General features: G+C 35.7%; 1 protein-coding gene across 1 annotated transcript in view; it reads left to right on the plus strand.

The window, feature by feature from the left end:
* TBC1D5 (TBC1 domain family member 5) overlaps nt 1-12,652 on the plus strand; it is a 350,320-nt gene that overhangs the window by 249,980 nt on the left and 87,688 nt on the right. Inside the window, exons 15-16 of the mRNA XM_068404675.1 lie at nt 2,487-2,629; nt 9,334-9,440. Coding sequence (XP_068260776.1) covers nt 2,487-2,629; nt 9,334-9,440 — 250 coding nt within the window. The remainder of the gene's footprint in view (nt 1-2,486; nt 2,630-9,333; nt 9,441-12,652) is intronic.

The following is a 12,652-nucleotide window of genomic DNA, read 5'->3' on the forward strand; positions in this document are numbered from 1 at the left end:
TTTTCAGTGTGGACACTTACTTTAAGGAATTAAGATTTTTTTGAATATAAAAGCTGACTGACTGAAGTCCTGCCATATGGCAGCATGGTTCATAGGCAATAGGGTCCTTAGTTTATAGATGCTATGAGCTGAATGCTACTGAAGAAAATAAGAGAGCAGTTAGTATATATGCATTTACAAGAGTATGAATTCCTTACTCCCTTTAAGACAGGAAGGTTCAAATAATTAACGGTAATATTATGGTTGCAAAAGGAAGTCCAATTGTTCTTCAGCAGTCTACATCTGTGAAACGTGATACCTCTGGGGACTGAGATTTAATTTTCCCAGGAGAAAATATAAAAGCAGGAGAAAAAAAGGAATGACTTCTGCTTGAGCAGAATAAACCTGCGTCTACAAACCATTAACACTGCATAATGAAGTAGTAAAGAAGCAAAAGAGATTTCTAATAAAAGACTAATAACAAATCCCATTACACCATGGTGTACTTTTTCCCTTGAAGTGTATTAGCCTTTTAGCAAGGCTTCTGAATGAGATTTGGGTAGCTGCAAGCAAAGTCAGCTCAAGTGCTTCAAGCTTAGCTGGAATTTCTCGCCTAACAGTTTGTGTAACTTGAAAGTTGCGGTTTTACAGGTGGGAGGGGTTGTTAATGCAAGTAATAGGCTTCACACTGAGTTTGGGTAATGTTTGTGTCACCATAGGATAATAGTCTCCTGTAGGCTAGGCACTGTGGGGTAATGTGCCACTATACGGTAAAATCCCTTAGATCGAACAGACGTGGTATTAGATGCACTAGCTAAGCTTTGCTTTTGTATCAACAGTTCTTCTGACTTACTCTTTCTGAGGCCTGAAAATAAGTCCTCATAGGAAAGGGTTTTGATCAGAGAGGGAAATACACAGAGTCTGAGTTTTGTCATAGCTAATATTGTGACTTTTATAATTACTACGCTAACATAAAAAGTTACAAGACCTTAGAACATAGATGTTTGATATAAGGATGAGATGATGCTGTCTTTTGAAATCATGAATTTTCACTTTTAAAAGGGAACATGTCTTGCAAGGGAAAAAATTCTGTGTAATGATCTCTAAATCTGTAACCTGGATGTTTTTGTGGATTATACATATGGTGTCAGTGGCAGGGGGAATAAAAGTTTAAGTGAACAAAACCTTGACTCACAAAAAAGTAACTTTGAATTTATTTCATAAGAGAGAGTCTTTTTGTACAGATTGTTGCTATCTTAAAAGCTTGTGCTCAACTGACATGTTGGAATTCATTTGTCTAGAAATGAACTTTTATTACTGGAATCAGGAAAAAAAAACAGATGCCTTAAACCAACAATGAGTTCTGGGACAAAAGTGGTTAAACATGAATTCTTACAAGTGAAACTAATCTTGATGAAATTTCTAGTTGCCTTTTGAGAAATTTTTGTGAGTTTCAAAGAATGACTTAATTTGCTTAGAAGAAATTTGCAATCAATCTTTTCTTGCCACTGAATAAACAGATTCCAAATGTGTAGTAATTTACATATCCCAGCTAAAAATGTGATTCATTATTTTTAAGTCCATTTTGTAATAACTATTTCAGGATTAATGTTACTCACTATTCTTTAGCTCTTTCAAATGCAACCTTAGATAATCCTGCCTAAAAAGGTACAAAGCTACCGGATCTGTTCTGGAATACGAAAGGAAAGGGCCTTTCCTGAGGTTAGCAAGTAAGTCAATGTAAGAGCCAGAACTGGAAATAAATCTTGAGCAATAATTTTCTTCTACTGCGTCTCAAGCTTTCAGTCTCAGCCAAATACTACTTTTAATAAGACAGATTTTCACATTTTGCTACGTATGAAAACAGCACAGATATGAACAGGAATTAATGGTATAGTCTACATAAAGATTATCACTAAATCTGGTAAAGATTTAAATTAGGTTTAATCAAAATAGTGTCCATAGCATATTTTATATGGCACTGAAAACACTGTCATCAATAACAGGGAGGAAGCCTCTTCAAAGTAAGTAAGTGTGACTCCGTCCATTTTAACTGCTGTTTGGCATCTGCCTCTGAACTGTCTTCACTAGACTGGGCTTTTCAGGGCTTCTCATAAACCACTGGCCTCACCCTCCTCTTTTTGCTGTTCTGGGCTATTCTCGCGTAACATTTTCTCCCTTTCCTCTTAGATCACTATCACATTAAATGCTCAAAAATATGGTATATAGGTTTGATATCTTTTGTCCTTAGAGGTTCACCCACGTAGTAATATTAGTCAGTTAAGCTTCTACAGTTTATAATGTATCACTTCTTTAATGTAGATGCAGTAACATTTCCACAAATACAATTAGTTAAGTGATTGTCACAGACTTTCACGCTTTGCAAAATTTTCTGGTAAAATGTTCTGGGATGCGGTTGATCCTGGGATATGTATCCTGACTTTACCTTACTTGGCAAAACAGAGAAATATAAATCACGTCTTTTCCTTTTTTTTTTTTTTTTCCAGGCGATGGGTAAGGCTCCTGTTTGGACGTGAATTCCCACTTCAGGACCTTCTGGTTGTCTGGGATGCTCTATTTGCTGACAGTATCACCCTGAATTTAGTTGACTACATTTTTGTAGCCATGTTGTTATATATTAGAGATGCCTGTAAGTATCAGCTATCTTACAATCTTTTAAAAAGAGTGCAAACCTATTTTTCAAAGAAAAAGAGGACTTAAGAAATGTTAAATTTCATTGTGACTTTTTTAACACACTGAAAATCATTTCAGAATGCTAGGAGAGGAGGAATTGGTTGTCTGCTGTGTTTATGAAACAAATTGTATCCTGGAGTTAAATGCAGGTTTGTTTTCTGAGTACTTCTGTGTTTTTCTATGTAGTTGCAGGTTTTATGTGCAGTAAGTGATACAGGTATGTATAGAGCTCCACCTTCTGACCAAGCCGGTGCATTGAGTAAAGGGTCCCTTTGACACTGGAAATATTTTTATGCTGTTCTGTTGTGAGAAATATGAAAATGCACAAGACAATGACTCATAATTTTCGAAGGTATATCTTGAAGGAAATGTAAATGCAGAGATGAGTAACAATTACAAAATAGGTTTATTCTATGCAAGAGTGGCATCTTTAAAAAACTGATCATTTAATTTTATTTTATTTTAGTATGCCTGAAGAATGTGCGAAGGTGAATTCTTATGGGTTAGTGATGACCAATAAATACATTAAGTTGGGACAAACAAGAAATCACAAAAATGTTGTTAGCTTATGTAATTGTGAATGGGAGGAGGAACGTATGTAATGATCAATTAAGAGGCATTTATTTCCATCTCATCGTATTTTGCAAAAAAACGTAGATACAACTTTGCCGCAACAAAGTATGCATTTTGCAGTAAGATGCATATCTGTCATCAAATATATGAATTCTGTAGCATGCTGTTCAAAGTTACTTATATACAATCTGTAAGCTTCAGGTTATAACAATGTCACGTATTTGACACAATTTTGTATTCTAGGACACGCGAAGTTTTCAACATCTGTGGTTCCTATTTTAGGGCCCAATCTTGAAAATGTAATAACGTGCATGTACTTTACACGTACTGTCATTCCACTGCCTGCCTTCGTGTGTTTTTTTAATTACTTTTTAATAAACATGCAGCATGTAGAGCTACCTTTCATTCCTCTCAAAGAAGTGGACATTTAATTCAGTTTAGAGGTTTCAAAATTGATGCTGCTGTTTCAGGATGATCTGATTCCAGGTCATTATGTTCCACAATCTAAATCTGGCTGTTTATGTGCAGTAAACTGAAATAATGTTAAAATTTTTGGTATAGATATGTAATACAGATGCCTGTAAACATTTTTCTTAACATCAGTATTTTATTTTGTGTCATCGTTTCCCTTTTTAAAAAAATACTTTAGAACTGTATTTGTAAGTACTCTCTCTCTCCTGGGGGAGGGAAGGTTGTTCTGGGTTTGTTTTTTTTGCTTTGTGGTGCTTATGTACAAGTATCAGTATGAGGTAACTAAAAATGTGAGCTAAAAATGTGTTCTAGGCATTTGTATGAAATCGGTGTCCCTCTTTTCTCTAAATACCCAGGCTTAGTTAATAAAGTAGTAAATAGCTTTAAAGTGGAGTACAGTTGCCCAAATGAGATGCAAAATCATCTCATCAGGACAGGTTATACTTCATACATATACTGTTTCTGTAATAAGTAACTTTTTTTTCTATAGTTGGACCTAATTAGTTACTCTAAGCCTATTAGAATGGTGAAACAAAATACTCGTCATAAAGTTGAATATATTTTCAAAGTCAAGCTCAAACTAGTGATTTCCTTAGTTCTTGATTTGATAAAAGAAAGCTTTTCTTATATATCTGTAATAGAAAAGTTTTCCATTTTTCCTCATTTTTTTATTGCTGATAATATTTGAGCTTTGAATGGAGTTCAAAGTTCTGTTGTAATATTTTTAAAAACAATTTCAAGTGAAATAAGTTTCTAAAAGCTTCTCTTTATTTGGTGAAAGGAAATGTTAGCTCAAAACACCAAATGATGTTAATCATCTATAAATAAACCGTCTGGAAATTTTCAATTTAAAAACTTTGAAACGATAGGAATAGTGATAGAGCTCCTAGGATATTATGTTATAAAAATGTCAAACATAAGCAATGATAATAATACAATACTGAAAGCATTTGAAAGTTTAAAAACAATGCAGATTCTTTTATACCAACACATTTGGGGATGGGTGCGAAGTTGCTGGTTTGGGAATTGATGGATTTTTTTTCTATGTTTTATTATGATGTTCTCAAGGACATGATTTTAAGAAAGTATTATATCTGCTATATTTTTCATTTTATTTTTATTTTAGCTTTGATATCTTATGTTACTCAAATGATATATTATTCAAGGAGAAGGAAGCATTTAGAGTATTAGATTATTGTTTATACATTTTAGAGATTAAAGATAGATAATCATGTACACAGCCATTCTGTAAACTGCTCTGTTCAGTTTTACATCTGTATCCAAGCAGAGCTTTATCCATGGGGTGATAATCCTCACAAGCCAAGTATAGGGTTGTGTACCAAAGTATCTGCAAGTTTTAATAAATTATTTTCTGGGTTTCTTTGGAAAAATTTATGCAAAACAACCTTTTTTCTTTAAAAATCTGTCAAATCAGAAGCACTAATATGTTACTTCTTTTTCACCAATATGGATGTATATGCAGTTGTTGATGAAATCAGCATGGTACAGTGCAAAAATATATATATATATTTTATATATTTCCCTTCCATTCAAGAAGGACAAAAATCAACAAACCTGAAAGACCTGTGTATATTTTGCATAGTAAACTAACATCATTATTGCACCAGGAGCTAATTTTGACTGATCACTGTTAGAATAAGTATGTTTTTATCACGTTCCAACTTGAAGACTAGCTGTGGCCATTGTTAGGATATATTTGTTCTTATCCAAAAGCACTCTGAATATTTTCAGGGAAATAAAGGAGCCACAACCTCTTCTTAGAGGATCTGATTTGATATTTTTGTTGCTGTGCAAGATGTTCATACTATCTATGTTTAACTCAATTTAGGGCCTACTAAAGAGAACATAGCCATGCATAAAGCAGCAGGGAGAAGTAGTCCCACCCTTCCTGGGTTAGGAAGTTAGCTGGATACGAGATTGGTGGCATCAAACATTAAACTCTCAAGAAATGACATGTGGTAAAAAATTAGGACTTGGCTGAGGACAGGTACAGTTAATTTACGTGTTTTCCACTGCTATAATTGCTGCTTGTGTCCAGGAATGCTTATTGGACCAACAGAGAAAAGTCAGTCTCATCTAAAGCAGAAGGGAGAAAGCGATTTAATGTTCCTCTGGGCACTACATAACAAATATTAATCAAAAGGCGGTAATATTGCTTTCTCTATGTGGAGGAGTTTCTCTACTCCTTTCCCTAGAAATACCAATAGTATTCTTCTTTGGAGTAAGTGAGACCTTGTTATTCACAATAAAAGTTGGATCCAGGTGTGACTCTTGCCAAGCCAATTAGTGAAGGAGAAGCACAGATACATCAGCACTAAGCTTACTAGAAGGCAGCTGGCCACAGTGTAAGACATTTCACTGTTGAACTTCAGCACCATCCAGCTAGTGCTGAGACTGGAGAAATTTGTATTGCACAAATTCTCCTTCGAGAAACTATCCTACAGTTGATTCTTAGAAATCCTTTTAACTCCAGTATGCATGTTCAGAAAAGGAGTGTTTGTTTTGATTTACTACTATTTTCTTTATCACTTTTAAGAGAACTACTGCTCAGTGGGATAATATTGTACATTTTTGTCCTGAAGAGGCAAGAATCATAGAATGGTTTGGCTTGGAAGGGACCTTCAAGGATCATCTAGTCTAACCTCCCTGCCACGGACAGGGACATCTCTCACTAGATCAGGTTGCTCAAAGCCCCGTCCAGCCTGTCCTTGAACACTGCCAGGGAGGGGCATCCACACCTTCTGTGAGCAACCTGTTCCAGTGTCTCACAACCCTCATCTTAAAGAATTTCTTCCTTATTTCCAGTCTGAACCTACCCTCTTTCAGTTTAAAACCACTGCCCCATGTCCCATCACTACGAGCCTGGTAAAAAGTCTCTCTCCGTCTTTCTTATAGCCCCCTTTATATATTGAAAGGTGGCAATAAGGTCTCCCCAGAGCCATCTCCTCTCCAGGCTGAACAACCCCAACTCTCTCAGCTTTTCCTCATAGGAGAGGTGTTCCAGCCCTCTGATCATTTCCGTGGCCCTCCTCTGGACCCGCTCCAACAGGTCCATGTCTGTCTTCTGCTGGAGGCCCCAGAGCTGAATGCAGTACTCCAGGTGGGGTCTCACAAAGAGTGGAGTAAAGGGGCAGAATCACCTCCCTCGACCTGCTGACCACGCTGCTTTTTATACAGCCCAGGATACAGTTGGCTTTCTGTGCTGTGAGAAACACACATTGCCGGCTCATGTCCAAGAACAGCTCACTTTGAAACACAGAAGAGTACCAAAAGGTGTTTTAGCAAAGTAACCCCTTTAACCCAAGATTCACCAGCAGACAGGGCACTGGCAATGATATTCTTTTCTATAAAGATTTCTACATGAAAAAGGAACAGCTGAATATGTGGGCAAAGCCCTAAAGGTAAAATAAATATAAAAGTTAGCAAGCCATCCTCATTAAAGTGTTGGAGTTTTTTTAACTTTCCTTGGATGGTAAGGTTTCATTTTAAAATTTAACTTTTAGGGATCAGAGGGGACACAGGTCATTGCCCAACAGTTTGGTTTTTTTTTCTTTCCATTATTCAATTGCTTTACTATCATACATTTCAAAAAATTAATAATTAGAGTAAATGTCTTGTGGTTGAAAATATAATTTTTTTTGTCAAGGCTCAAGTTTGCACCATTAAAATAAATCAGCTTTTTAAATATTTACTTTTCTTTATATCTGTGAGACAGCAAAGAACTCTTCCAGGAAAAATAAAGAAAGGATAATTTTAATCCATTTTACATTGCAGAATAGAACACATACTGATCTGTTCAAAAGAGAAATGCATTGGTCTTACTGTTTATCGTTTATAAAAGTATTTAGAATTTACTATCCATTTTCAGTATTTTTATTTGCATTGGTAAAAAGGCATCATGATCATAACTACAGTACAGTATCTTAAATTTGATTTACGTATGAGAGTTCGGTTGGGTATGTACGATGTAGTGCTCGTATTATACTCCTCTGAAAGAACTCTGACAGAGACCATTGTATTGTGTTCATTATGCCAGCTTCGTGACTTCAAGAAGAAAAAATAGGTACCTGAATATGAACAAGAAAAACAAAGGGTAGGAAAAAGAACAGGCAGAACAGATAAAGAGTGAGTAGGATAAGTGAGTGCTCTACAAATGAAAGCAGATGTATGAAATTACAAGCTGTCGGATCAGCAACGGAAATGAAGATGATAAAGTGGTTCCCTACACAGATTATAATTATTCATTTTGCCCAGTCCTGCATCTTTCCCCCATAATCCTCTTGTTGAGGGAGGAAAGGTACAGGAGGATATGAGGCTTATTCACATGAAAGAAAAAAAGTAAAGCATTTAAATCTTTCTGTCCGCAAAACAGTAATTTATTTTGCCTTTTATTAATTCAAAATAATTTTGTGTTTGCAATGATCCTTTCTGGTGCAGAGGCCTGATTAATTAAAAGTATTTGTTGCTACAGCTAAAGTTCTCAGAATAGTAAAGTTTGTTAAAAATGTATTTACAATTACTATTGTTGGAGGCTGTCTCTATGTTGCAGAGTGCAAGCATCATTAACAGGCATTGCTTTGACAGCTGTGGCAGATGGATTGCCTGGATTTAGATGGTGCAAAAGAAATGAAGTAGTTTACATAGACCTGCCTGAAAAGATGTCTTTAATAATTGCACTCATAATTAGATTGATTTTGCAAAAAAAAAAAAACAAAAAAAAAAAAAACACACAAAAAAAACACCAAAACAACAACAACAAAAAAAAAAAAAAAAAAAAAAAGAAGATGGCAACAACAAGCAAAGAACCATAGACCATGCTTACATAGAATCGGATAAAATCAAGCAGAATTATAAAAAAATTATAAACTTCAACAAAGCATGCTGAAAATTTCCTGAATAAGTGAAAAGTACTAATAAAGTTAATGGTAAGTTATATTTTTATGTATATCTGAAATTAAAATCTAGCTTTTTCCCTTTTTTCTGAACATTTTGTGAATAGTTTCTGATTTACGAAAAAACAAGGATTTGTTGACATCATTTTACATACATGTATATATATGTGTGTGGGCATGTATGTGTATATGTACATAAGAACAATATAAGAAATTTCAGCAAAGAATTGTCAAAGTGGGGGAAAGTTATTATAAAAGCAGGACCGAATGTAAAATTTATCTCCCAAATTATCATACTTAAATTTAGGTGTCTGCAGATGAGTGTCTGAAAAGTCAGCATCCATTTCGGAGTGCAGGACTAGTTCTTCAAGCTCCACTGACTGTATTGACCTGGCCTCCACTGACTCAGATTTAGGCATCTAAATCTGGAGCTAACATAAATGTCTATGGCATAAAGTCAGTGGTAGGTTTAGCATTGTCCTTAATGATACTGGATCAAGCGTAGTCATGAAGCTTGATTATGCAATGTCTTCTTTTACTCTGAGCACTGCTTGAGTTCTAGCAGACTTAATATGGGAAAAGGCAGCTGAATCTGAACTGTAATGAATCTACTGAAAAAAATATTGTTTTGGAATATCGAAATAAGATAGTAATGTTTCGCTTTTTTTCTTTCTCTCTCTTTTTTTTTTCATCTTCATTGTAGTGATTTCAAGTAATTATCAGACCTGTTTGGGACTTCTGATGCATTATCCACCTATTGGAGATGTTCACTCCCTTATCCTAAGAGCACTTTTCCTCCGAGATCCAAAGGTGAGATGCTCGCTTTGTAAATACACGGAATAAACCTCTGTAATAAAATGTTCTAAATGCTATGAAGTTAATAACAACCTGCATTTTGGGGACTAAACTGTAGTTTCAAGTTTCTTCTTCCCTGAAGAAAAAGCTGAAGGAAAGAGTTGGTAACCAAGAGTAGAATACAAGTTCCTTTACTATTTAAAGGGTACTATCCTACTACTTCGCTAAAGTTATCCAGGATCTCTGGTAACTGCAGATGTTTATGCTCCTTAGAATTGTTATTCTGCACAGACATCTTTCATAATAAAGGATGCTTTTCAGTGAAACAGTAATATTTTATATAATAACCTAGTAAGCTGTATAGAAACTGTCATGCAAGTTAATCTGTAAGACCTTTCTCGTGAAATTTCTGCATTAATCACTCTTAATCCTTAAAGCACTAGCCCCAAGCAATATGTAACAGTTATGTGGTGGTTTTCAATTAAAAACAAGAGTTTGCTGTTACAGCCTGAAAAGATTCACATGAATAAAATGTATAAATTCAGAAATTTTGTTACATATTACTAGCATACAGTTTCTGATATACTCATCTATACTAAAAAGAAGCAAACCTCTTGCTGTTTTAGAATGGCCTGTGTATATGTGTGGATATAATATAGAGCAAATATCCACAGTATAGTAGATAAAGTGTTTGAGATGAAGCTGTACACAGTAATCTTTGCAGTATTCAGATCTTTGGCAGACAGCAGAATTTATGCTGCTGGTTTTGAACTCTCTTTCAGCATGTCCCATTAGTAGGCTGCCGGTGTAAAGTCTGATTTCCCTCATCGTCTTGATGCATGTCACCTATGAAAGTGAAAAATTCATCACTTCTGCACTCTGACTGCCTTTTGCAAAATTTCATTCAGTACCAATGTTTACACTTCTATGGATTAAGAAAAAAATTGTCTCTTTGCTTCTGTATCAGTTTTTTGCAGAAATCTGCATCCTTACGGCTGCTTTCTTCATTCCTCTCAGGCACAAAGATTTCTTCCATGATGAGAAGTAAAGTATATCGTATTTTCAGTGTGTAAGAAAGTTTGTAACATTAGATCTCAGGAATCTTTCTTAAGATTTTGGCAGCAGTCTGTGAAATCAGACTGCACAGCATTTATTTATGTATTCTCTTGCAAAACAAGATAGAAGTATTTTTTAGAGGGAACATACAGAGGGAGGAAAATTGTGCTAAGATATCAAACAAAATCCAATATGTAATCTGTCATTTATTGAAGGTATACGTTAAAAGATAGAATCATTGCTACCAAACCACCAACTTCCCATGAAAGAAGCTTGATCGCTATTCTGCTCCTTACACTCTTGTCTCCAACAGAATGAAGTTGGCAGGCTCATAAAGCCTCAGTGTCCTATTAATTAACATTCTCGGGTGCGCCTTGAACACCTTTCAGAAAAATACTGGATGTAGTTCCTACCATGTCTTTCAGTTAGTTCTCCCTTCACTCAGGTGAATGAGTACTTAAAGCTCTTTCATACAAAGACTGCTAGTTGTTTTGTCAAGGTAGATAAGATTAATTACAATTGTCCCTCATTTCTGAGCTGTACTTACCTGCTTCAGAAATACTCTGAAGGTTAGGAAGTTGGGATTTCTAGAGAATGAAGAGCCCTCAGGGACTTCCAGCTGCCTCTCGTTTTATGTTGGGTCTTTGGGTTTAGACGGCATAAACAGATCTGGACTTCTTACAGTAAGGAAGTTAAATTGTTCTAAAGGATCACTCTAAAAGATAGAAAAAAAGCTCCTGGTCTGAGAAAGAAATATATTTTCAATGCTGTGACTTGAGTACCTGTTCCTTACCTTTCCCTAGGTATGATTTAAAGTTTCACTTTTGTGTCTTTAAGCATGTGTTGGTTCAACACAACATATTTCTGAAATCGGAGTCTTGTTACTCTATAAGACCTACACATAAAAATTTTCCAAGTCTGTCAAAATTTTTTATTACACAGAATGAAAGGGAAGACTCAACAAGACACCATGGATGCTGTAGGAGTCTAAAGTACACAGATTATATACCAATATAGATGGGAAAATTATGATACCTTTTTTTTGCTATCTGGATGAAGATAGTTCAATTTGCCTTTATTCCCTGAGCAGATAAAAGGAGATTGGAAGAAAAGCCAAGGAGATTTTAGTCAGTAGTGTAACTTGTAAGTGATGATTAGCAGACTCAGTGCTTAATGATTTTTCTTCGTCCTTTGATGTATTCCTGTGCATTTCTCCATCACCAGCTTCTAGTTTCTAATGGGAAATTACATTTGGTTCAGTGCAATTTAGATCTCCTGAGCCAGGGCTGAGTTGTTCTGTGTGGCATTTTTTCCAACCTTTTGCTTGGGTTTTAATGTGTGAAGTCGGGGAACTCTTCTGTGGGAAACTGTTGCATGGTCCAGTGGCTTATTTCATTATTTGTTGAACATAGCAAGAATGTTTAGTGTCATTCGGAATATCTGAGAGAGGCTTGCTCTCTGCCCCTTGGAGCTTTAAATCTCAGCTGGACAAGAAATGCAGTTTAGAAGTCATGGACAGGGACAAACAGGAATCTGCCTCTTGCAGGACTGTTAATATACATTGTCTTTGGGATTACTTTTGCAGCTGGGTAGACGCCAAATAATCTCACTGAGGGGAAGCTGTGGGGTATTTGGACTAAGAGAGGTTGGTGCTATGTACATGAAACTGAAAGATTCTTGAGGAACAATCTTGTCATAAATGGTGAAGTAGTTAAGATGGACCTGATAATGGCCTTTCCATCCATTACTTCCAATTCTGGAGATAATCTGGGTTTGCACATATAATAACATCCATTATTTCTTCTGTTTCCTTGGTCTGACGTAACAGATATCTCCTCCTTACTTATTTGTCTTGTAGACTATCAGGAGAGCTAGACTTTGGCTTGATGAACCTGTCAGGTTTTGTTTGTTACTTCTCATTGCAGTCATCACCAGGAGAGCAACCTAAATGTCAAAAGCAAGCTATATATATAAGATGGCTGGCATTTTTTTCTTAGAGATGGACAAATACAACTTCCTGAACTTTGATGGAATCAAACCTTAGCAGAAGCCATAACGTTATCCATTAATAACAATAATACGAAAAGTAGTTAGTGCTTGCCATTAATCTAATGCAACAGCTCTCCTTTTGACTTAGCAGACCCTAGCTGGTGGTCGGGACGAGAGGGCAT

This window comes from Nyctibius grandis, chromosome 7 (assembly GCF_013368605.1).
Source record: "Nyctibius grandis isolate bNycGra1 chromosome 7, bNycGra1.pri, whole genome shotgun sequence".
Classification (NCBI taxonomy): domain Eukaryota; kingdom Metazoa; phylum Chordata; class Aves; order Nyctibiiformes; family Nyctibiidae; genus Nyctibius; species Nyctibius grandis.